A 25,867-nucleotide genomic window follows, 5' to 3' on the forward strand; every position below is an offset into this window, starting at 1 on the left:
TCAAGACTAAATATTTGTTTTGAAATTTCCCAGTGAGACTGATTTTAATTATTTTTTTTAAAGTGGAGAATGTAGTGTCCATAAAATCAGCATTTTGGTAGGATTTTCCCAAGCAGTTGTAGCCTCCCTGTTTTGTGTCCCACTGATAAAAGTGTGTGTGGTACCTTACAACCATAGCTGGAATCGTCTGAATGAGATGCTTGCTCATTCTTTTTCCTGAAAATATTTCTTCTACTCGTCCTAACAAATTCTCACCAGTTTAAATAACAATTTCTCTACTTCTGCAACAAATTGTGGGCTAGGGAAATGTATGGCTGTCTGTGCTGCCCCTTCACTTACCCCAGAGGGCTGTTTTTTTCTGGGCTGTGTCAGAAGTACCTTAACCCTGCAGAGTCACCCAGCTCAGATACCTCCTCCCACCTGCAGCTGTGCAAGTGCTTTGCTTCCATTTGTAACTTGGCTGTTCAGCTTCTCTTTAGGGTTCACCTTTCTGTTTTTTCAGTATCTTAACATTATTGTCTGTTAGGTTTGTGGCAGCAGCGTTTTTTGGAAACCAGAAGCAAATGCCTGGGTCAGGGGTGGTCCATAGCCCTGGCTTGGGGAGCTCAGGTTGATGTTGGGGGTTTATTTCAGTGATGTGCTGGGTGTTGACACTGGGGAGGAATCAAAGGGCTCACAGGGTACAGGAGGCAGCCTGAGCTCATCATCCTGTGGTTGTACAGGAGGAGCAGGGAGGGTTTGGCTCAGCAATCCATTAATTCCCCCAGAGAGCTCCACTTTCAAAATTCCTGTTCTGCACAGGTGATCGATACCCACGAGGTGTGAAGCTCCTCTTTGCTAATTTCAACCTTGAAATTTGTGGGAAATTTGGGGTTGCCTTGTTACTTCTTTCTTTGTTTTTGTTTTTTAACTGAGATTTCTCTGTGACAGCCTGACTCAAACGTCAGGAACCCTTAGGTGGTAAATGGAAAAAAAAAAAAAAACACCAAAAGCAAGACCTTTATTAAAAATGTATCTCAAAATGAAAAATCTACTCACCAAAACATAAATGCTTTCTTTCAAGGACAGGCTGACTGATGCTGGGATTGAATCTCTGATCCCTAAAATTATGTTCTGTATCTCTATCTCTATCTAATTTAGATTAAACGACAAGAAGTCCTTAGGTAACAGCACCAACAGTTTTCTATTTCCTGTGCTTTAAGGCCAAAAGGTGATTTATGTAAGAAATCAGCATTTGCCTCAGAGATGATGGTATTTTGAGAGACTGAAACAATTTCACTGAGGTAAAATATAATAGAGAGGAAATATCCATGTAATTCTCGAAACAGCTGCACATTGATATTTTCAGAGAATTCAGTGTTCGTCCTGCTTCATTTATCTCACAAATTGGAACACTATTAACTGTATTTTTTTTAAATTATTTTTTCTCTAGCAAGGCTGAGTTTGTTCAGCACTTCCAGGAAAAATGTAGGACTCAATTTCCTTATTTTTTATGGAGCCCTGAATGCTGAACAATTTGGCCACCAGATGCTTGATTTTATTTTATTTTTTTTCAATTAAGGTGTGCATGAGAATATATACACCTTCAAATATTATCAAATTTCTTCCTCAAAGAAACCAGTCTTCTGACATTTCCTTTCCTTTTTTTCAGGTGGATTTGGAGCCAGAAGGCAAAGTGTTTGTTGTCATAACTCTTACAGGAAACTTCACAGAAGGTAAGGGAGTTGCTCTGGCTTGTTTCCATTCAGAGCTGGACTGGTCTGTGTCCCTGCCATCAGCTCCAGAGCAGTGCAGACACTTGGATTCTTCAGGGGCCACATGCTGTGGCGTGCCTGAGGTTTCCTGAGTGATGGGGGAAATCTGGAAGGGGCTGTTGGTAGCAGCTGGAGCTCTCTGTGCCCCCTGCTCTGATCTCAGACCCAGGGAGCTCACTGGTTTTGCTCTCTCTGGTTTATTTCCTTGATGTTGTCCTTCAGACAGGTTGTTTTTGTCACTTGTGCTTTTCACCTGGCTGCCTCTCCAAGGGCAAGGTGAGGAGAAAGCAGAGCATGTTTAAAATGGAACATGTTTAAAACATCCGGATGGTTTTTGTTCCATAATGGTTCACATCTACTTCATGACCATTTCTGTTTCATGGCTTCACTTTGCACAGGAAGCTTGCAAGTTTTTGGTGTGACAGCTGCCCTAAAAAAGTATCTGGGCAGACTTTTGTTTTGGTAACTACATTTTATAGTGTGATGGTTTTGATGTCCCTGTTGTTTATTGTGATACCATTGATGAGTGTGGATGTGAGCTGTGCTGCAGCAACCCAGGGAATCTCTGTATTTGTAACCAGAGAACAGGGAGAGTGCCAGGATGTGCTGGGGAGGCCTGGAGGAATTTCTTGCAGGGATGAAAAGGATGTTAAAAATTGGCTTTAATTTCCTATGATAGAGCCAGTGGTGGAAAGAGAAGAAACTGGAGAGCTTTTACTGACTTACATCCCAGTTTGTATCCACATGCAGGAGTGCCATGCTTGGCCATTGAAAGCAGGGCTGAGCAGGGATGGTGGGCATGAGCATAAATCCAGAGTGTGTTTCAGACCTGTGCTGGTGGCTGAGCATGTTGCTAACAAGGTCTCAGAGATGAGAAATGCAGAACTCAGATGTTTGTACAGCTACTGCTTTCCGAAGGAAATGAGAAATGTTGGAAATAATTTACTTCTCTTTCCTCTGTTCTTGAGGATGTGTGGACTTACAGAACAGGAACATCAAAGGTGGCTCTTGGGTTTTTTCTTGTCTGGTTGTTCCCATGTATGGTCACGTTTAGAGTTTCCAAGAAAACTCTTAATCCAGGGCAAGCCTGATTGCAGATACTGACTTTTCCCAGTCATTGGGTAAAGGAGATATCCATGAAGAATCAGGGGTTTCCCTCTGATACACAGAGAGGTCTTGTTCATAATACCATATTTAATTCTGCTTTTATCTCTTTTGCTAGAAGTGTGGAGGCTCTGAATGGTATTTGAAATTTTAAGGTTTTTTTGGAAAAAAACTCTGAGAATCATTTGTGACTTGAAAGCTCAAAAAGTGGCTTCCCACTTATTCCCCTGATCTGGAGGGCAGCCACATCCTCCCTGCTCCCTATGACTTCTTATGCTGAGCTAGTTGTTTTGATTATGGAAATAGCCAAATTCACAGCGTCTCAAGCACCACTGTTTACCTCCAGTCAAGTAAAAGTCCAAAAAGTGGGCTGAGAGAGGGGGGAAATAGGGGGGATAAGAAGAAAAATTAGCAAAACCCCAAAAAAACCCCGACAGGGCAATCAAGACTGGGGTTTTAAGCCCATGTGAGACTGCCCTATTTTCTTTGTCCTGTTTTGCTTACTCAAAACAGGCAGTCCTGGTGGTGCTTGGACTTTTAGGAGTGGTGTTTTTTTGGTTTGATTGAAGTTCCTCTGACCGAAACTTTAATTTGGTTCTGCTCACCTACAGCAGGGATGGGGGGGCAGGGTGTGGCTCCTGCGAGGCATTTGAGACTGTCAGAGGCATTTGAGGACTGTCAGGATGTGAGGGCAGTATAGCAAACATGCAGCTGCAAAGGGGCCAGTTCTTTGCAGGTTCCCATATGGCTCTTCTGTCCATCACTGCTACCCTGCTGTTTTGAGGCAGGGAGATCTGCCTGTTTGATGTGTTAAAAATACATGTAGGTTTTCAGAAAAAGAAAGGAACAGAGCAATAGGAAGTGAGGGAGGCCTAGAGAAATTATACCTGCCTCTCTTTATTTTCTCTGCTTGCACATACTTGCTGTGCTAAGCTGTATTTGATTATATTAACTACCCTCATTCAGCTGACATTTCCTGTGTAAAGCAACCGGTGCAAAATTAAAATGAAAATCTCCTTACCTTGGGAGGAGATTACCTCTCACAGACATCACAGAATACTCTGAGTTGGAAGGGACCCACAAGGGTCAGCAAAGTCCAACTCCTGAGCTCCCCTAGGTGACACATCCCTGGTGGCCCTGGCACCCAGTTGGGGTGCAGGGAAGCACCCTCTTCCCCAGCCATCTCCCTCACTGACCCAGGAGCTGTTTCAGTCCAGGCTGTTTTATAGAGAAGGTGAGGACTGACTTCTGCCTGCCATGCTTCAGGCATTGCTTAGGGATTGATTTCCTGCCTCTTCTCAAATGAATTTATTTACTCTTTTCTGGGTTTTCTTCACCCATTTAGGATTTTTTTTCCAAGTCATCAATTTTTTTCCAAGTCATGCAATTCCTTTTGAAAACTTTCTTATTCCTTTTGCTCTGGATATAAATATGATTTCCCCCCCCAAGGACGTATTTAGCATTTCTTAGCTCTCTCTCTGTGTCTCCTTGCTTCTGCTCTCTTAAAAATAGTGAATGTGCCTTCTCTGAGGTGTGCTTTTGCTGTGGATGTGAGGCATGTTGTCAGCTGAAGAGCTGGGAACAGGAGCAGGGTGCAGTGTGTGGGACCACACCGAGCTCTGCCCAGCCCTGGGGACTGCAGGAGCTGTGGTTTAGCAGAACCCAGAGAGTCCTGTTTCCCTCCCTCCCTGTGATCCATGTGTGTGCCAGGAACTCAGAGATAATCCACAAGATCTCAACTCTTGCAGGCCCTCTTTAAAGGGAGGAAATCTGCTTTATTGCTCTCCTACCCACACAGGGCTCTTGAGGTGCCCCAGAGGGTGTTGCTCAGCTGGTGACATGAATTCAGACCTGCTCCCCAGTGCTTGTTGCTTTTTCCCACTGAGTACTGGTTTCAGCTGTGAAAGAGCAAACCCTGAGTCAGCTCTTCTCGGGCAAAAATGATTGATTTGAAATCAAAAGCCTTGCAGTGAGCGTGGGTGAACCTCTGCTGTGGTTTGTGCCTCTGGACCCCTGTGAGGTGTTAGAAGAAATTCCCAAGAGCTGGTGATGGTGCTTGGGCCAGGCTGTTTGGCTGCAGCAAGGTCAGGCGGGGCATTGAGAGGCCCCAGGTGTGTGCCTGCATGGATTGAACCACTCCCCTTGCAACCCTGGAGTCCCAGAGCCAGCCCAGTCCCCTCACAGCTTGCCTGCAAGGTGCCCTCAGTTTGCCACCTCTCTCTCTGTTTGCCCTATTTAATCCTGAGCAAAGCTAATTAAATTAATACAAATGAAGTATTTGACTGAATTAATGAATGAAGCAAGCCCTGTAGAAAACAGTGTGTTTCTATTTTAGTGCTTTGAACTCTTAAAATTTGCCTTTTTTTTTTTTTTTTTTTTGCTTTCATGTTGTCACTCAAAGTGATAATTCTGGCTTGAAGTTCAGTTCTAATTTCATCGTTCTAAAATAAGTAGTGGCTGTTTCTTTTCTTTCAGTGTCAGTAAAGACAATGACAGATTTGAGTTCTGGGCACAAAATAGAATGACAAGAATATTGAAAAGCCAAGTGAATTGGTAGAGCAGATATAGCACCTGTTACTAAATATTTCATGTTGGTAGGGTTTGCAGCAGCAAGGAATCATAGAATCATGGGATTTACGATTCCCATGATTCTCCTTTAGGATCATCTAGTTCCATCCCCCCCAGGGGGAAGCTGAACCTGCTTACCTACTGGTAACCTAAGAAGCAGGTTCAGGAAGCCCAAACCTGCTTCTGGACCAGGAAATGCTTCTTTGTTTTGCAGCTGGCACATTCAAATGGTTTGTCCTCAAACACAGAGACTCTTGGCCTTTTGCTGTTATTTTTCTTAGAATACATTTTTCTAACACAAAGGTTTTTTTAAAGAAATAGTGTTTTCTCTGACAGGTACCACTAAAGATCTGCAGCCTTGAAGTGTAAAGTGGACCATAAATATTGTGCTAACAAGATCCTTGCTCTGCACTATAATGTAGCTACTCAGCCCCATAAAATTTCTATTGACAGATCTGTAATCAGGTTCTTGCACAACAAGGAGGAAAAAAAGTTTTACCAATCCTCTGTAAACTGCAATAAAAACTGCTTTCAGCCCATCTTTTATAGTTAAGGGAATAAATACTGGAAACTAGGAAGCAGGAATAAAAAAAAATAAAATGCCCTGTTCTCATCCCCTGTGTTTTGGGCCACTCTTCTCTCTTGGTTTACTGGTTCTAGCAGGGTTTTAATGCTTGTAGTAGACACCACCTAGAAAACCTGCTGGTCCAAACTGGACATATCAATGCAGAATAAGATCAAGTTCTGCTGTCCTTGGTTCACAGTCTGAGGACATGGAAGCCTTTAATGTTTAGCCCAAAGTCTTCTGTGGCAGAGACCAGCAAGAGACATGCATTTCTACACTCTTGTATTTTTTTTCCAGTATCTACAAGTTCTTTCAGTGCTTTACACTTGTCACACCTGTTTGCTGAAGGCAAGGGATTTCCAGATCTACTCCATCTACTCAGGTCCAACTCTCATTTTCAGATGGAGATAGGTCTGGACAGCGTTGAGTCCCATGGGGGAGAAAATACACCCTGAGTGTGCCCTGAGAAAACTGAGCCCTTGCAGGGACCATGAATGTAATCCACAAATGCTGTGCATCTCTGTGTGGCAGGCAGGTGAGCTGCAGTGGATCCCCAGCCTTGCTGAAAGATTTCAGTCAAGTTAAAAAATAAAATGCCAGGTTAAAAAAATAAAAGGTTTCCAGAGGCTGATCTTGAAGTCCTGAGCAGGGATTGGTCTCCTGGAGGTCACACTCTGCAAACCCCAACAGGGTTTGCAGAGGTTTATCAGCCAAGCAGGGGGAGCAAGAGCAGTTCTGTCCTTGTCCCGAAGTCTCCATGAGTTTCTTTTTTTTGTATTTCAAAGTGAAACTTTCAAAATGTGCACATTGCATTTCACTTGTAAATATAGCCGAGAGAACCCAAGAGAGCTTACACCCTGGAACTCTGATATCTCACATATGTCTCTCTGCCTTAAAAACAAAAAAAAAGGAAACAAAACAAGGCAAGTTTCTAAATTTTGAATTTTCACAGGGAAAAAATATTTCAACAGAGAAGTAAACAAACAAAGCTGTTTATTCCTGGTAGCAGGAAGAGCCAGACGCTGGGAAATAAAATGATTTGCTTGGTGCTTATGGAGGGCCTGTAATGCAGAGGCAGGAGGAGAACAGCACCCCAGCCTGCCACATATCCACAAGGCTTCTGTTACTTCTCAGAAAATGATCCATGTGAGCCCCACAGCTATTGCAGTGTGTCTAAGGCCAAGAGATTTTTGTCAGTAATTTGTGACTTGCCCAGATCTGCCAACTGCAGAGATACCCAGGCACTGTAAAAATGCAGCAAACAGCAATATCAGGGTTAACTTCACTTCCTCAGTGGGCTGTGCTGTGTCTGGGCTCTGAAACTTAGAGATAAATATGCAAGCTTGCAATCAGTGGGATTTCAGTGTTCCTGATTGTAATGAGGAACAGAGGTTTCTTTGCTTTATTTTCATGTGATTCCTGGAAGAGGTGATGGAAGTTCCCAGGGAGATGAAATCTCCTTGGCCTTGGAGGACAGGGCTGTGCTGGAGCTGGTGTTTGTGCTGCAGTGGGGCAGGATGGGGAGTGTGGGACGGAAGGAGAGGAACATGAAGCTATAGGAGGTGAGTGCTGGTTTATCAGGGATGATGGAACAGCCCTGGTTGCTGCACCCTGATGCTGTTTCATGGCCATCCCTCTCTGGACCCACTGTGGTTAAAGGCACCTGGATGATACCCTGGACTGGGATGAAGGGGATGCCCTGACAGTAGCACACCTCAGGCCGTGCCTGGATTTCTCTAGACCACAGTTTGTGAGGTGCCTGACTGATGGAATAGGTAAATTGCTGTCCAGAAGCCTCAGTGCCTTACCAGGGTCACTCTGTAAATCTCTGCCAGAAACTACAGGGGAAAGAAAAGCCAACAAAGCTATGCTGTTCATTTTTTCATCTGTCTGTCTGTCTATCTATCTATCTAGTCTCTCTCTTTATATATACCCATACAGACATGTATATACATATATGTATATACACTTCAGCTCCACCAACTATCAAATTAGGCTGTATCCAATGTAATATCTGAGTGTCTCAATTCTGGCTGCTGGAGGAGACTCCTGATTTAGGTGCTGCCACCCCAGTCAAGGGTTTTCCTTGTGTCTGGGTGCCTGGCAGCCCAGCCTGGCCAGCATGCAGAAGTCCTTGTCCCCTGAAGGTAACAAATGCTGTTGTGCTGCAGTGTTTAATTACCTCAGTTTACCTGGGAGGTGTTCAGGCATGGTTAGTGCTCCTGGGGAGACCCTAGGGTCCCTCTGGCTCCACAGACATCAGGAGGATCAGCAGCATCAGTCCTGCTGCTTGCTGAGGGGGTTGTGCAGCTCAGTCCTGCACCTCACTGCAGGGGGACAACATGTCCCAAATAACCAAGGGCAGAACTGGGTCTTCAGCATTGGGTGAGCTGGCATGGAGCTACAGGAAGCAGAGCTCGTCTTCTAGTAGTGCTTTAGGAGGTGAATACTCACACTTGCAATTTATACACCTCTGTTTTAGGTTGTTCCAGACCATGCCCAGCAGAAAATAATGAGTTTCCTGCTCTTCAGTGCCAGCTGTTTTTGTTTCCTGGAGTGCTTCAGCAGCAATGATTCTGTTTGTTTTCCAGAATGAAAAGCTGAATCAAAATAGAGCTTTGAGCAAAGAGATCCTGATGTTGTTTGGCCAGGGTGACCTCAAGCTTGGCAGAGGCAAGAGAGGGAGGGATGAAAGGTTCTGCTGTCCCTGTCTGCTGTCTTTGGGGAATATTTGTGACGTGGGATAAACTGCATGCCATCAGCATGGCTCGGGGTGCTGTGGACACCACCTGCACTGAGCCACCTCAGAGGCTGCTGCTCCTGGCACTGCTGGTGGTTGCAGATGAGGGAATGAGGCAGTTTCATAATTGAGGGTAAATCTGTCTGTCTGAAAAGGATGCTCTTGGGTTTCCCTGGGGCTGCCTTGAGTGAGGCCAGTTCTGCACCAGCTGTCTGGACTGGGAAATTGGAGCAGGGCTGTGGTTGGTTTTTGGGCCAGAATTCCCCCTGACTGAGCTCAGCCCTGCCCTGGGTGCCACAGGGAGGCAGGAGGGGAGCCCCAGCAGTGGTGCAGAGGAGGGAGGAAGGCAGGAGGTCTGGCTGAGCAGGTGTCCTGCTCTCCTTCACCCATCTGCTGAGACAAGGGACAAGGGCAGTGAATGGTGGGAACTCTGGGAAAAGTTGCTTGGAGAAGAAATAGAACCATAAGGGACTGGAAGAAGGACAGAGATAAGGAATATAAGGAGAGAGAAAGAAACAGGAGGCTGGTCTGGGGAGTGCTGATGAATGGCTGTGGGCAGGAGTAGTCAGGAAGAAGCAGCTTAAAAGAAGCCAAAAGGTTGAAGGAGGTGGAAGGAGGCCAATATGGACAGAGGGGGTTGCAGAGGAGCTGCAGGGGACAGGGAAAGGCTGCAGCAGCAGCATAGCCGTGACCACCAAAGCCAGTTTCTTGCTAGAGCCTGGAACTGTTTTTAATCCCAGCATCTCAGCTCTTTTCTGCCGTCTAGCTGCCAGACTTGTTGAGCATGTGTGTCTGTCACCAGCACTGATCCACACAGTAAAACAGAGTCCTTTCCTGGCAAGAGTGTTCCCCTGTTAGTGCTCTCCTCTCTCCCTGGAGCTGTGTGCTCAAAACCACAGCCTTGCTGCTGAGCCGGGACTGAGGAGACTGCTGCAGTTCCAGCAGATGAACTTGCTTCCAATAATAACTTTCTTTGTTTATAAAATGTAGGAAATTGTCTTAAAGCCAGAAACCTTTTCCTTTGAAGGATATCACTAGAAAATAAAACTCACAAGTCAGGCAATGCTGCATTTTTGTGTCTAAAATGTGTCCTTCCTGTATGTTCACAGTACAAACTTGCAGATCACACTTGCAAGTCAGCAAGGATAAAGGCAGAAAAACGTTTCTTGTTCAGCCTGCCCAGCTCAGAGTTCTTAGGTGTTCAGTGAGGAATCCTTACTAAATGATGGCCTCAGTCTAGTCCTACTCCTGGTTTTACTTGCATTGACTCTGGTTCTGTATTTCACTTGTGAATGGGAGGCAAAGTGGGAAAAACAAGCCCTTCAAGGGAAGGGTCCAATTGCATCCAAAAGGGCTGATGACAACTTGAGCATGAAGGCCATGGCAGAGAAATCCCTGTGTCCCGTGATCTGGCTGGAAAATGGATGTGTGGGAAGGCAGTGCTGGAAGGAAAGCAGGGTGCTGTGGGGGGGGAGAACTGTGTGAGTGCTGTTGTGAGGGCTGTTGTGACCATCAAACCACAGACTGGCTTTCATCTCCTGTCATTTGAGCCTAAACAAATTCCTTCCTGAAGTATTCCTTCCCCACTGAAGGACTGGGAAAAAAGATGAAGTGAGGTTTTAGGTGTCTCTCCCTAAGCTGTTGGGGGAAGTGACTTTCTTCCTGCTCACCCATCTCTGCTTGTCTGTTAATTGAGTGAGATGGGAGAGCCCGTGGGGAGGCAGGGTGGGAATTACCTCTGTTCTTATGTCTGCTGGAAAGGGCCACCTGTTTGAGAGAATGAAATTGTTGGTGTCACATCATGGATCTGCTGACACCAGACTGCCCAAGCAGTCTGATGGTGAGTCACCATCCCTGGAAGTGCTCAAGAAACAGCTGGACATGGCACCAGAGCTGTGGTTTTGTTCACAATGTGATGTTTGGTCAAAGGTTGGACTCGATGATCTTAGAGATCTTTTCCAGCCTTTATGATTCTGTGAGCCTGAGCCGAGGCAAGCAGCACCCCCTCCATGTGGCAGCCAGCATTTTTAAAGCTGTATTTGTTTGGATTTGGGACATCTGCTTTTGAAATCCCAGAGACATATTTCAGAAGTGGAGAAATATGTATTGCAGGGTGAAAATCATGTTTGGGAGGAGATGGGGAAGGGGGGAGAATCAGATCTGGCTGTGTTAGCTGCTGTGGGAAGCTGTTGGGGCCAACTGCATTTCCTGAAGGCCTTGGGAAATCCCTCTGGGAAATCCCAGTAATCCCCTGGCACTGGGAGGGGCAGAGCACTCACGGGCCCTGCCATCTGCAGAAGTTTCAGGATGGATTGTGCCATCCCCAGCCTGAGCACTGAGTACTTCCTTGCTGCATTGCCAAGGAAATTGGGGATGTGTTGATGAGAAGAGGTGCTGCTTCTTGGCAGAGCTCTTCCCAATAAGCTGGGAATACAAGAGGCTGAATTTATTTTTCTTGACAGATGCTTTGCTGTGGCAGTGTCTTACTCAGCCCATGGTGTGTGGGAACCTGCGTGGGAGAGCAACATGGTAAACAACCTGCTTTTTAAGGCTGTGGAAATTAGAGGCCTCATTGGCAAGCTGCCACATGAAAATCTCAAAAGTTCCTGGGTCAGCTGTGGAATCAGAGCTGAGTCTGTTGCTGGACCACTTGTGCTCCTCAGCTGTGGGGTGACCAGTCCATCAGGAGAATCCAGGTGGAGCAGGGGGGTGATTCGGGTGTTGATCATCGTGCCCAGCGAGCCCAAGGCCAGTGCAGCTCCAGGGGAAAAGCTGAGGCCTCTCATGACAGCAGTCAGAGGCCCCAGTGGCAGAAGAAGGGGAATGTTTAACTTGTCCTGTTGAATTAGCTTTCCCAGGTACTTTGCTCCTGATTAGATTCCAGTTGTGCTTTGGGATGCAGTTTGCTTTCTCATGGAGAAAAGTGCAGTGCCCTTGGTGAGGAAGGCTCAAGATTTCATCCTAGGGATGGCTGCTGTGTTGAGTAATGGTTATTTTTTTATGGACATGCTGCAAAACTTTGGGACCCTCTGAACACAAACTGCTTGGTATTCCCATCTCAACTGGCTTTCTGTTCATCTGGTTGCTTTGTGTGTTTTGTCTTTGTGTTCCATAAAGAGTATTCTCCTGCTCCTCCTTTTTTTGAGGTTGATGTAAAACCTGTGTCTCTAGCAAATTGCACTGCCTGGACATAAAAATGTGAGTTTTCAGCAGATTTAGTTGATTGTCAGACATTGTGTGGACACCCTTGTTTCAATTCCAAAGCAGCCAACTTCTGAAGCTGCCCCCTTGCCCCGAAAGGGGGATGTCCCCAGAGCATCCACTTAAAAAATAGCTTTAAGCTGCACTTGGTTAAAAATAGGTTTGACTTGGATCTCCTGCTTCCCTGTGTGGGCAGGGCCTCCCAGGAGGGAGTTTTGATCCCTGCTGTGGAGCCACCCACAGAATGTGAGCTGCTGGTGGCTGTGACAGCAGGAGCCCCCAGGCAGCAGGAGCAGGGGGGTTTCAGCATCTCCCTGCCACCAATTCTGCTTTTCTGGAGGATTTTGCAAAAATGATGGGAGCTTTGACTTATAAATGCTGTCACTCTGTTCCTGCTGCTTCTGCTCTGCAGCCAGTGTGGTTTGAGATCTTCTAAATCAGAGGGCTTCTGGCACATGAATTAATCATGGCAAAGATCAAAGTTGCTTCGTTAGTTTTATTTTCCTGGTTTTAATGAATAATGTATTAAAATGGTTTCCTTCCCTAGTAAATCACATCTCAACATTTTTCTCTTGAGTTTAGTAAGTGGGAAGGACCAACAGGAGGTTTTACAATTGAAATTTGCTTGCCTAAGCCCAAGGAAATAGTAATGATTGTAATTGTGAGGGGAGGAGGGAGAGGAATCAGTTTGTTAAGGCTCTAATGAGCCATGCAGTGAGAAGTGGTTTGGGTTTTGTTTGGCTTTTTTTGCCTGTTCTTATGTAGGTCAGTGTGACAGGAGTGGGTTGTGGAGCAGTTGAATGCAGGTAGGTCTGAGATGGCAGGGAGGGGGCTCCATTGTGAGGAGGGAACAGCGGGGCTGGAGTGACTTTTAGATTCTACTTCTGCTGGAAGACCATGTTCAGCTACAGCCAGAGGGAAGCACCTGTCTGGGATACAACCAGACTAATTTATTTTGCTTTTTGAAACTGTGTCGTGCTGGGTAAGGGACAGATACAAGGTGGCATTCTGATCACAGTGCCAGTCTGGGGCTCTGATGGCTTCAGTTCAGTGCTCAGGATTCTCTTGTCTCCCTCTTTTGAATTCTAAATAAAATCCTTTTCTCCTGGAGTCTCCTCTCTGTGCAAGCTGAGATGGTTCTTTGCCATCGTTGCCCAAGCCTGGCCTCTCTGGCAAACAAATATATCCTGAGGTTTTGCAAATGAATGCAAAAACTTGCAGAGATGGAATGGTAAGGTTACTCACTATAGAAATGAGTGGAAAGGCTTTTCCACTGACATTTTTAGCCTTGTGCAACATTCTGTGGCGCCTTGCTTCAGAGCTGTCAACATCTGCAAGCAAATGTCTAAAACCAACTTTTCTTAGGGGAAAAAAAAACTTTTCCAAGAAAAATCATGTAATAGCAAATGTGGAAAAGCTGCTCCGTGCACGTCTGAAAACCTGTGTGGCAGTTGGGATTAAAACTCAATGCAAAATAACCTGTATGGTGTTCATAACTGGTTGGGAGACTTGAAGAGGCAGAAAAATACTTGTTTTAGAGGTTCTCAAGCTGCCTTCTTCCTGCTCTCTCATGTTCTCACAGAAGTTATGCAAACGGATAAAAAGCAGCTATTCCTGCCTCAGCCCCAGCACTGGCCTGTACCCTTGGCTTTGCAGCCTTCTCCCCTCCTGAGGATGAGGATGCTCCCTGCAGCCACACACTGGTCACTCCAGCTCTGCAGAGCTGTCCTGCTCTCGCTGTGCTGCCACAGCCAAGTCCAAGGAGCTGAAGAAAGCTGAGCCCCCCCAAAAGTTGCTCTTCTGTCTTAATTACTGGTACCACCAGAGCTTTGGCATCATTGTGTAATTCTAGAAATAAGCCTGTCATGTGCTGTTTGTCATGTTCATCAGTATTGTTGTGTGAACCTCACTGATCCTGTTCTCGCTGCTGCCACACTGAAACATCATCCTTCAGTCCTCAAATGCTCTTAATCACTGAGAGCTGAGACAAATTTATGTCCTAGATCTGGCAAGAAAACAAGGAAGATGGATCTGCCCCACTTCAGCACTTGGACAAGAAACAGGTCTTGCCTCCAGTGCACAGTTCTGTGTGATTTGATGCAGGGGTGATTACGTGGTTGCATTTCCAAGACTGCTGATAGTGCTGTTTCATACTCCTGAGTGGGGAAAACTTTTTTTTTTGATTCAGAGCATCATTGTTCCTTTTTTAAGACAATTTGGACAGGTTGGCATCTTAAAAGATGAGCTGCCTGTTAGCATGGCTTTTCTGTGAAGTCCTGGAAGACAGCAAAGTGCTGCCAGCCCTCTCTGGATCTTTCTCTGATCTTCACACAAAACTTTATCCAATTTCAGAGGGCAAAACAGCAGCTGGATCAAACACAGGTCCCAGCCTGTGTTTGATGTGCCACATGTTTGCTTTGCAAGGAGCCTCTCCTGGGGCTGGAACCAGAGTGCAGAGACTGGATTGTGCTGGCAAAAGCAGCAGAAAGATCAACTGCTGCTGGGAGAGAAACCCCATGTGGTCAACATGATCTTTGTGGAGGTGGCTGTTTTCCACCTGGTTGATTGTGCATCCAACTTAACTTTTGAGGAGAACCGAAGAAAAGCTTTGTAATTAAAAAAAAAAAAAAAAAAGGCTTTCACTCCGCAGCACTAATCTTAGGGAAACAGAATAGGATGTTTAAATCTGTTTCCCTTTTCAGGGTCAGGCTGTCAGTTTCTTCAATGGTGTGTTTGTGTTTATAACATTTTAATTAGCAAAGCTTCTCATGGTTTTGACCATCCACAGGATTATAGTGATAAAACTCCTGCTTAAAAGATGCAAAGCCTTAGTAAGGGATTTTTGTCATAACTTACATGTTTTCCAGCCAGGAAAATAAACATATTGGTTTAGCCTCAGTTTATATTCAGTAGATGTGAGGAAGCTCACTGTTAGGTAAATATTGAGAGAACACCTACATACTGATGGCTGGAGGGTGTGGGGGGGGGAGTGAATTAATTTACTTGATCTGATTTATGTGTTCTTTTCCTAAAACACCCACTACTACTTATTGTTAGGGCATGAGCTAGATGAGCATTTAGCATGATCTGAGATTGTTGTTCAGTGCTGGGGTGCTTGTAAGAGCTGAGGGATCTCTTAATCTTCTATCCTGATTTTTATACTCCAGTAAAATCAGTGGTGGTCTTTGCTCTGTCACTCAGTGCAAGGGAAGCTTGCTTGCAGTGCTCCTAGGGGAGGAAAATGTGTATACTGCTTCTGGTACTGATAAAAAAAGGCTTAATTAAGTTTTTGCCCATTAACATTATTGATTTAAGACTTTTACATATCTTATTTTTAAATATCTTTATTTCGTCCAAATTAAAATGCCATGGTGCATATGGGAGGGTAGCACTAGGAGCTGTCATGTGTGAGGAGGCACCTGGCTGACCTTTGCTGTGCTGGAGTTACAGCAGTGGTCAATAGCACACAGTGAGATTTACTTCCAGCAGATGAGACCTGACTTGAGTCAAACAGTTCCAAACACACCATTTCATCCTGCAGCCCTTCTTCTTGTTTTCCTGCTGTAGTTATACCACCCTGTAAGGATTTGCCTGACACAATCCCCTGGAATACAAACTGGGGTAGGGGAAAAAGGAGGGAGCTCAGGGGCAGGTGGGGTGGGGATAGAGGCTGCTGGGTGGGTGAGGATGTGCTGGTGCTTGCATGTGTCCTCAGATGACTTGGTAGGTTATTTATTCTCCTCTCCTGCTGCATGTATAATTTCCACTGCCATAAACACATGTTCAGTGTGAGTGCAGAGGGGAAAAGGGAAAGAGGCTTTTTAGTGTTGAACTTTGTAGTTAAGTTTTGCACATAGGCAGGCACAGTGGATACCCCATAGTTACAGATGTCCCAGTTGAACCACGGATATGGAAACTCCCTTCACTGAGCAATTACTTGTCTGCTTTTATATCAGTATTTGGACATTTGAACTGTTCATGGTGGTTGTTGCTTTAGCAGAGGTTAGAGGGTTTTAAAAGTCTGGGTTTCTTTAATGGTCTAGAATGGCTTTGTTTGTAAAACACTCCCTGTGTCCAGAAAGAAAATATGTATCCTATAGGAAACTGGCCAGAATGCAAAACATGAGCTGGGAAAATGTCTCTGATGGCTTTATATCCTCTGACACCAAGGATGTGAGGCATGAGGGGCTGTTGCATTGGCCACCCTGTCACAGAATCACAAACTGGTTTGAGTTGGAAGAGACCTTAAAGATCACCCCATTCCAATCCTCTTCTTTGGGCAGGGACACTTAGCACTAGAGCAGGTTGCTGCAAACCCCATCCAGCTGGGCCTGGAGCACTGCCAGGGATGGAGCAGCCCCAGCTCCTCTGGGCACGCTGTGCCAGGGCCTCACCACACTCACAGGGAAGAATTTCTTCTTAATAACTCATCTAAATCTATTCTCTTTCTGTTTGATCTGTTCCCCCTTGTCGAGCACTACATACCTTTGCAAACAGTCTCTTTTCAGATTCCTGGTAGGCCCCCTTCAGGTACTGAAAGGCTTGCATTAAAGTCCCCCCAGAGCCTCCTCTTCTCCAGGCTGAACAATCCCAATTCTCTCAGCCTTGGTGGAGGATTTCTGCCCACAGCCTCTTACCCAGTGGCACTGGGACCTGCTGAACAGATGTGCTGGGTGTGAGCTGAGGAACTGCCATCCTGCTGGTTGGGAGGAAGGAGGTTTTGGTAGCCATATGTTTCACCATTTCAAAATCAATTGCAGTTTTTAGAGGGCTGAACTTGCCAGCTCCATGGTTTGGTGTGCGGGATGCATGAGCACCAAGCCCTGAGACAGAGGGATTTATTCTGTGGGATGTGGTTGTATATGTAGATCCACTGAATCATCTGATGGATGGTCTCCTGCAGCTACACCTGGGCTCAAGGTATGGCTGAGGTTGTGCTGGGCTCTTCCTCTCCTTTTCACTTGAGCCAGCACCAGGACATGGGAGGAAGAGTGCCCAAAAGAGTTGATGGCATGTGAAAAGTCATCCAGGCCTTCCTGAAGCCTGCTTAGGACCACTCAGATTTGTTATATTGTAAATTGAGGTGAACATAAGCAGGGTGTGAGGATCACCTGAAAGATGTGCAGTATCAGCAGAACATAGCAGGGTCTGACAGCCAAGTCGTGGGAGAAAGTGTGAAATTTGAGGAGTGTTTTAAATATGAGTTAGCTTTTAGTAAAGAAAATACCCCAACTTGTGGCATGTGCATTTATGACAAGCGGGTCTGCAAGATGGAACTGTTGTGCTGTGGGATTTGGGTGTCTGGAGAACGGGGAATGGAACCAAGTGCAGCTCTAGGGAGGAGGCTTCAGGCTGGCCCTGGATGTGATCCACCAGTGCAGGTAGCATGGAGACTCCCTCTGTAGCCCAGGAAGAAGCAAGTGCCTGTAATTCTTTGGGCTTTGTGAACTGTTTCAAAATTGCAGTGTCTGAAGCTGTGCAAACCACAGGGATGCACAGCAGTGTCCCAAGGGTGGCTTTGCAGGCTGTCATGGACTGTCCCCTGTTCCAGTTGCCAAGCATTGGTTTCCTCTTGCCATGTGTGGTCTGCACTGCCTGGGAGAGCACCAGGGAGGTGATTACTCCATGCTGGTTCTTGATGGGAACTATAAAAAAACCAGAAGCTGTAGGAGCTAAATTGGGAACATACTCTTTTAAACCCTGCTAAATGGGGGCTTAAAGGGCATCAGCTGTTGGGCTTCTGATGGAGCAGCTGGCATGGAGCAGGCTGGTAACTAGATTGCTTTTTTAGGTGATTTACTTAGGTGCTCACCACCCACTCAAGTCCTGTGCTTCCCTTTCTATGCCTCAGTTCTCCTCTGCATGCTGAGCACCCATACAGGACACTTTGCCAGTTGAGGTGTTTGGCCTTGATCCAGGAAAAACACGTACCTGTTTGCCTAAACCTAGATCAAAGTGGTGATCTCTTGAATTTGAAGTTGGGCACATTCTGTAATACTCTAAGGATTTTTTTTTTTTTTTATTCTCACATGAAGTTGCAGGAGGCTCAGCAGAGCAACTGTGTCTTCATCTTCCTTTTAGAGGACCCTTTGGTTGACCTCTTGAGGTTCTTCTTGGGCTTGTTTCCTATGGTAGATATAGAGGCAGTTGAACTTGTGCAATGATGGTTGAATGTTTGAAAGGAATATTAAACCTCCACAAATCAGATCTCACTTCTGGAGATCAAAATGACATCTTGTGCGTGGGAAAGAGGCAAATTATCTCCCAGCTGCAGAGTTCCTCCAGCTTGCTGTCATGTGTTTCTGGTTGCCCACTGACAGAGGATGCTGAACTACATGGACCAATATTCTGATTCAGTTTGGTAATTCCTGTGGTCCCCTGAGTCCTTTTGACCTCAGTGGGAATTAAACATATGTTTAAGCACTTCTCTACAAAGGCAGGCTCTCCTGAGCCAGTCTCTGCCCAGCTGCTTGGAGCTCTGCACTGAAGAAAGCAGCTTTCTGTTAAATGCTTGGATCAGCCTTTTTCTTGGTGTGTTGAAATGGGAAAATCCTGATTTCTAGCATGTGCTTCCATTTAAAAAATACATGCAAGCTGTCCTAAAATCAAACCATGCTCTGTGTCACAGTGATGCCATCGAATAGGAGGTTTCTGTCAGTGCCTGTGGAGGGGACACATGCACAGATGGCTGGGAGAACTCAGCAGAAAACCCTTGGGATTTATGGCTGGCTTTGCTTCTAAACCTGTAGCAAGGGTACCAGGAGGAATAAGTCCTGTGGCTTACATCCCCTTGAAGTGGCTGGGCTCAGTACTGACAGGATGGTTTCCCTTATCTTTACTCCTACAAAGAGGACCAGGAAATATGCCTGTGATGTGGGATTCCTGCATTTCAGGCCTTGATCAGGCTGACAGCTTTTCCTCTATTTCCACCGTCCCCCTCCCCGCAGTGGTTAATCAGCAAAGCCAGGTTGAAAGCAGGGAATTGCTCTGCCCCCTTTTTGTGGCAAGATAAGTGGGAGGGTGACAGCTGTGTTTGGGTCCTGCTGCCAGTCCACTGCTCTGGGAGTTCACAGACCTGTCTCTTCCTGTGGAATTATATCCATGCAGAGGGTTTGGCAGGAGCTGGTGTGGTCTTGCATCCAGTCCACGCTCAAAACAAGAGTCCTGAACACAGAACATTGTTGTACAGTCACCTCTGGCAGATTCTGGTGTGCTCTCCTCCCCCCAAAAATGCCCTTGTTTTGAGAGCCTTTACTTTGCAAATTAACTAACTTGAAAACTGCAAATTTCATTTCTTTCTTCTGAGGCAAGTGTGCCCCAGATGAGGCTTTGATCTGGGAAGCTCAGCTGAGTCTGACCAGGTATGTGTGAGGATCCCAGAGACCAGCTGGCTGGGATATGCAGTTTGGACAGCTGCTGCCTAAATGGGAATGGCTCTCTTGATCTAGAGCTCAGTTCATGCCCTTTGAGAGACACTTGTCTTGTGTAAATTGAGCTTTGCTAGGAAATTATGTGGCTGAACTAAACTCAGTAAAAAGATTAGATTATATTGATAGATAATTAAATTGTGATATTAAATTGTGCCAGAGGAGTTTGGACTGGACATGAGGAAGCATTTTTTTGATGAGAGGTGATTCAGACATGGAAAAAGGCTTCACAGACAGGTGGTGAGTGCCTACAGCCTGTCATATTTAAGAAGTGTTTCAGCAATGCTCTTAAAGTACATAAACTTTTGGTCCATTCTAATGTTGTCAGACAGTTGGACTGGATGATTGTTGCAAGTCCATTTTAACTGAAATAGTCTACTCTGTTCTAAAATTAAATTCTATTTTGGGACAATTCAGATATGAATGCCAGTAGTTCCTAGATCCCTGCTTTCTAGAACTATCAAATATTACCTAACCTTTGGAAAATGAGCCCTTTAAAGGAAGCTGTGTGGCGCATATCAAACAACTAACCATCATTGAGAAAGTAGCCTGTGTTTTTTCTTTTACTAACACAGGAAGTATTGGAAGTATGTAAAAATGCTGCAAATAGTGATAAAGAAATGTAGCATGAGAATACCAAAGGTGGATGAACACTGTTCTCAAAGAAAGGCACTGGTTTCACTCAGCAACTGTGGTAGGGGTCAGCTGGTTATGTGTAGTTGTGTTTTCAGGAGTTATTGCCCAAAAAGCTGTGAATTATAACAACTCATTAGCCTTGAGCTTCTGGTCTATTTGCATCTTGTGAGTTAATAGCTTACTGGCATGTCTCATCATGGGAGAGGAATGGGGGGAAAGTAGGAAAAGGCAGATATTTCTAGATAAAAAATATAATTTTGAGCTAAAAGGAACATTGCAATTAAGTTCTGTACCTGCTCCAGATGCCATCCTTATTCTAGACCACAGTCCCCTGACTTCTAAAACAAGGGATGTAATTGTGGCTTTTGAAAGAATTTTATCATAGAATCATAGAATGGTTTGTATTGGAAGGGACCTTAAATATCATCTAATTCCAACTCCCTGCCATGGGCAGGGACACCTTCCACTACACCATGTTTCTCCAAGCCCCATCCAGCCTGGCCTGGAAAATTTCCAGGTATGGGGCAGCCACAGCTCCTGTGGGCAACCTCTGCCAGGGCCTCACCTTCCTCACAGTCATTTATTTCTTCAAAACATCCAACCTAAACCCACTGTCTTTCAGTGTGAAGCCATTCCTCCTTGTCCTGTCACTCCATGGCCTTGTCAAAAGTCCCTCTCCAGCTCTCTTGTAGCCCCCTTCAGGCAGTGGAAGGAGCTCTAAGGTCTCTCCAGAGCCATCTCTTCTCCAGGCTGAACAGTCCCAGCTCTTCCAGGCTCTCTTCACAGCAGAGGGGCTCCAGCCCTGGCATCATCTCCATGGCCACCTCTGGGCTTCCTTCAGCAGGTCCACATCCTCCTCAGGTTGAGGGCCCAAACTGAATGCTGTAGCAAAACCAGAAGCAAGAACTGTGTGTGGTGACCTTAATGTTTGTTGTGCTTTTTTCTCCTCCTCCCCCTCACAGGGACCCTGCAGAGGGACCGGATCTTTAAGAACCTCACTCGGAAGCGGCAGCGGGCGATGCGCAGGCGGGTGCACCAGGTGAACGGGCACAAGTTCATGGCCACCTACCTGAGACAGCCCACCTACTGCTCTCACTGCAGGGAGTTCATCTGGTAAGAGCAGCCCAAACACCCTGGCACTGGGCTCCCCAGCCCTTTGTGTTCTGGGGACAAGGCACCCCCAGTCCTGAATGTCACTTAGGACTTTACCCAGGGCCTCTGATGTGATGCCCTTTGGCCATCGGGTTTGGCAGGGTGCATTTGTGCTGCAGACTGGAGTCTGCTGCAGAGGCCAGAGGTAATGTGTATCTTGGATGCTGGAAGCAAACTGGGTTGATGTGGGGATGTGGCAGTGTCCCTCCCTTGTAACCACAGATTATTCCCCTTATTTCAAGGGAAAAAAAGTATGAAGCAACCTGAAGAAAGACCTGACTCACTGGAGTGAAGCGTTGAGATTACACTGAGGAAAAAACCCAATTGCTTGAAAGTTTAGAGAAAATTCCTGAGAACAGAAAAGCCATCAGAGAGATGTGAAGTGATGCACATGGAGGAGTAGGCAGAGCAAGGAGAAAAACGTAGATATGCCTCAAAAGAACATGGAGTGGGAGAAATAATAACAGGGTGTGGGCTGCTGGGATCAGTGTAATATGTGTGGTGTGTGTTGTAATGAAGTGAAGTATCTGAGAAAGGAGAGTGAGGGGGAATATGGGGAATACAGGAGTGTTGACAGCCTGCCCTGTGAGCCATGCCTCTGCAGTGCTTTCCTGTGCTCTCACACCCCTGTGCTGGATTGCACCACTACTGCTGGGCAGCTCTGCCATGGGATCTGATAATTTGGGATCCTCCTGCATTTTGGCTCTGCCCTCTGTAAACAATCTGCAAGACAACCATCCTTCTGCCATTGAATTGTGTCCGTGTTTTCTCTTGGCCAGGGGCGTGTTTGGGAAGCAGGGATACCAGTGCCAAGGTAAGGTGCTCTGCTCCTGTGTAGCGTGTGTGTGGGATGTGCTGCTTTGGGAGTGTTTTCCCATGCTGCTGGGACATCCTGCAGCTGTGAGCTGCTCTGGAGTCCCCAGTCCTCTTCCTTCCCAGGCAGCCAGACCTGTGCTTTTGGGTCCCTGTCAGGTTTGCCACCGACATTCCTGCAAACACCTGCATGTCTGGTTGCTGTTTCACCCTTTGCAGGTGTGCACTCAGTTGCCACATGCAACACCCAGCTGGGCTTGAGGTACCCAGGGTCCCTTCAGGACCGTGCTCAGCTGGTATTGGGACACAAAGTACCCTGCTGGAATAGCCACCCTCCTTTCTCTCCCTATGGACTTCACCAAAGTAAAATTTGGGAGTTTGCAACTTCGTGGGCTGGCACAGCACTTCTGCCTGAATGCATGGTTTGGTTGACTGGGTGTGGAGATGTATGTGGCTCTTGTTTGCATTTAATTATTGTTCTGCCTTTCCCTTTATTTTGCCTTTCCCTTTTTACCAGAACTTCCTGCTCATGGTTATTCAGTATAGCCTGACACAGCCTGTACCTGTACAGTAAATAGGGCATTCCTGTGAAAGGAAGCTGCATGTAAACAAAATGGATATTGCTGTGTGAAACACTCTTCACTAGATAATTATTTCAACAGCATTTTTTGAGTTTTTTAGAAGCTACATAGTTGTTTTTGTGTCAGTCACCCATATTTGATGTAGGCAATTGTTTTCTAGGCTGTGTCAATAATCCAGTGCAGAATTTTTGTTGCAGTAGGTTGAAGATACATCTCCAGATCTGTTGTAAATTCCAAGCCACCAATTATTTTTCACATCTGTACCGTGTGCTGATGATGCAGCTGAGCCTTAAGGAGCCCAGCTGGTGGATTGATGTGTTCTGAGTCTTCCAAGGCCTCTTTTCAGTTTGCCTCTTTTATTTCAGTGTGCACCTGTGTTGTACACAAGCGCTGCCATCACCTCATTGTCACAGCTTGCACGTGCCAAAACAATGCTAGCAAGAATGATCTCAAGGTAAAGTCATGTTGCTTATTTTGGGTCACCATACTTTGTCTGGGTTGTTGGGATTGTCCTATAAGAGAATTTACTTTGGTATATTTATTCATGGGTTCAAAAGTGGGAAAGAGTGATAGGGACCCGCTTAAAAGCCATGCAATGTCATCCTGTTGTTCTGTCGATGCCATTAACTGTTTGGACTAGCACATGGTTTAAAAAGTCAGGATATCTTCACTGGAAGACATCAATAAGTAGCAAATCCAGTGTTTTCCTTGGTAATTTTCTTGCATGATTAACTGTGGTGCAATCAAAATCTGGTGTCCAGTTCTTAATGTGGATTTCTTTGGCCAGCCACTGGTCTTTGTTTTGCTTCTTTTTTCTTTTCTGATTGCCTGAAGGGCTCATTTAGTTGTGGCTCCACACTTCTGCTGTGTGAAATACATTGTGATGAAGAACCCTTGCATAACTTGTGTTTCTGAAGGTTTTCCTTCTTGCTGGTTTTGGATGTGTTGGATGGGAGTAACATCCTGACCTAACACTGCCCTGTGCATCGAGTCTCATTTCTGGAACTGGAAATGCTTCAATAACTGAGGAAAAATCAAATCAAATCTGTTTATTCACAAGGCAGCTCTGTGTTTTGTGCCATGCAATTGCTTTTGTTATTTCTTGCCTCCAAACTGCTGAGCTGAACTCCTTAAAATGACCTCTTGACAAGCCAGATGAAAATGAGTTAAGAAGCCTAAGGATAGAGTGCAAGTTAAATAGTGAATGTCCTCACCCCTCTTTTGGGATTATGAAGGTTTTATGACACATTTAAACTACTTTAAAAGAGGCCAGAAGAGAGGAGGCACCACTCACCTTGAACTTCTTGTTCCAGTCACACCCCTGACTTTTCTTTAATAGAGTTGTGGGTTCCACCTCAGCTTTCCAGGATCTGCATGTTGAGAAACAAAGTCAAAAGTGATGAATATGCTAAATGGGGACTGCTTTCTTCAGACATTGAAACATTTTTTTAAAGGTGCCTTTGAGATCTGAATGATTTACAATTGGAAAAGAACAGGGTTAAAAAGGAGTGCAAATAATAAAGTGAAATGCATGCCTGAAAGGCTGTTAATTACAAGGAGGGCAAAAAGAGGAATGAGAATTTTAGGAGGAGCTGTGAAAGCAGTTCTATATTAAAATTAATAAAATCCACAGTTTGGCCAAAGATACATGTTTTTGCATGTAGTATGCAAGTCAATAATTTTGAAACTGTATGATCAAAAAATGCTGTAACTCACTCTGCAGTGGGATTGGTTTGTTTTGAGGTATTCCAATTCTAACTTGTCTTTAAGAATTTAGAATTGGCTAGGGAGCCCTTTTTTAAAAATCTGCTTTGCCAAGTAGTCTGTCCTGGCCAGCAAGGAAAGCAGGGCTGGCTCACAGCAGGTGAGGCTGTTAATTCAGTATTCACTTGCTGTAAACCTCAGTGAGGTGATGGATTGGGACATTTTCTGACTTGAAATTATTTTCTTAGATTTGCGCTCAAATGCCTGTATGCAAATGAACACCAGCTTATAAATATGTGTCTGAATTTTAAACCTGTTCTTTCCTTTTGGCGCTGCAGGTGGCTGAACAGAGGTTTGGGATCAACATTCCTCACAAATTTGGCATCCACAACTACAAAGTCCCGACGTTCTGTGACCACTGCGGCTCCTTGCTCTGGGGGATCATGCGACAGGGTCTGCAGTGTAAAAGTGAGCTGCTTCTCACTGTTGCCTCTTCACAAAATACATTTATTTTTAGACTCTTGATGCACTGTGTGGGCTTGATTTGTGCAACCTTCAGGAGAAAGCTGAGCGATGAATATTTATCTTTGTAAGAGTTAAAAAAAAGCCCGATCGCCTCTTTAATCTCTGCCTGCCACAAGGACTCTCCTTTGCACTTTGTTTCACTTGCACTATTAAAAGTATTCTGTTTCCTGCATTCGAATTTTCCTTTACCTGAAGGTTTTTCCTCAGCTAATGAGATAAGGCAGTGAAAAGGCATCTGAGGGGAAAAAAAGGTCATTGCTTTAGGCTGACTACACTGCCTATTAATTGATGACTAAGCATGTTCTGGTGTTAAGTTTTTGTTTCAGTGATCCAGACTGTAAAATCCTTGCCTTCATCTCCCACAAGAGGGTGTGTGTGGGCCCATGAGTGAGAGCAATAATGATTTTTGTTTCCCACTCAACGCTGTCTTTAAAATTAGAGACAGGAAAAAGCAGGGGACGTTTGTTTTGAATTATGTGGCATTATAAATATGAATTGTACTTACAGACATAGCTGCAATGTTAGTTATGCACCTCAAAAATATGTGCTTATGAAAAGCTTTAGGGAATAATGGCATCGTGCTTGGAGAGTTTGGGGTCTGTTCCTGGTTTTCAGGAGCTTATTCTCTTACTAGAGTCCTAATTTTGCTTCTACTTAAATCAGTGGCAAAACTCCCTCTAGTTTAAAGATGCAGGATAGGCCCAGATGGGTGTATTTCCTGAAGCAGAATTAGTAAATTGTTTCTCAGCAGTAAACCCCTCCAAGTTATTTTAATTGTTCCTTTGCTTTTACTTTCCATTGCCCCTGCCAGTCTGTAAAATGAACGTCCACATCCGATGCCAAGCAAACGTTGCTCCAAACTGTGGGGTGAACTCAGCAGAGCTTGCCAAAACCTTGGCCTGCATGGGTCTGCAACCAGGAAGCATTTCCCCAAATTCAGTGAGTATTTATTTTCTTCCTTCTCTATTTAAGGCATTTACAACTGAGTCTTTCTATGGGTGTAGGAGGGGGGTAGAGGCTTCCCATAGGACAGGTAATGCTGGGTGGGGGACTGCAGGAGTAGGTCTGTGGCTTGTGGCAAAGGCCTCACCTGGAAA

At 45.3% G+C, this 25,867-nt stretch overlaps 1 protein-coding gene across 1 annotated transcript in view; it reads left to right on the plus strand.

Moving 5' to 3' along the window:
* The window catches only part of PRKCH (protein kinase C eta), a gene marked incomplete at both ends in the record, with an annotated part of 112,091 nt that overhangs the window by 24,982 nt on the left and 61,242 nt on the right, over positions 1-25,867 (plus strand). The window contains 6 exons of the mRNA XM_084207840.1: positions 1,652-1,715; positions 20,958-21,108; positions 21,927-21,961; positions 22,907-22,995; positions 24,584-24,713; positions 25,582-25,709. Coding sequence (XP_084063966.1) covers positions 1,652-1,715; positions 20,958-21,108; positions 21,927-21,961; positions 22,907-22,995; positions 24,584-24,713; positions 25,582-25,709 — 597 coding nt within the window. The remainder of the gene's footprint in view (positions 1-1,651; positions 1,716-20,957; positions 21,109-21,926; positions 21,962-22,906; positions 22,996-24,583; positions 24,714-25,581; positions 25,710-25,867) is intronic.

The sequence above is a fragment of the Fringilla coelebs genome (assembly GCF_963513975.1).
Source record: "Fringilla coelebs genome assembly, chromosome: 6".
Classification (NCBI taxonomy): Eukaryota; Metazoa; Chordata; class Aves; order Passeriformes; family Fringillidae; genus Fringilla; species Fringilla coelebs.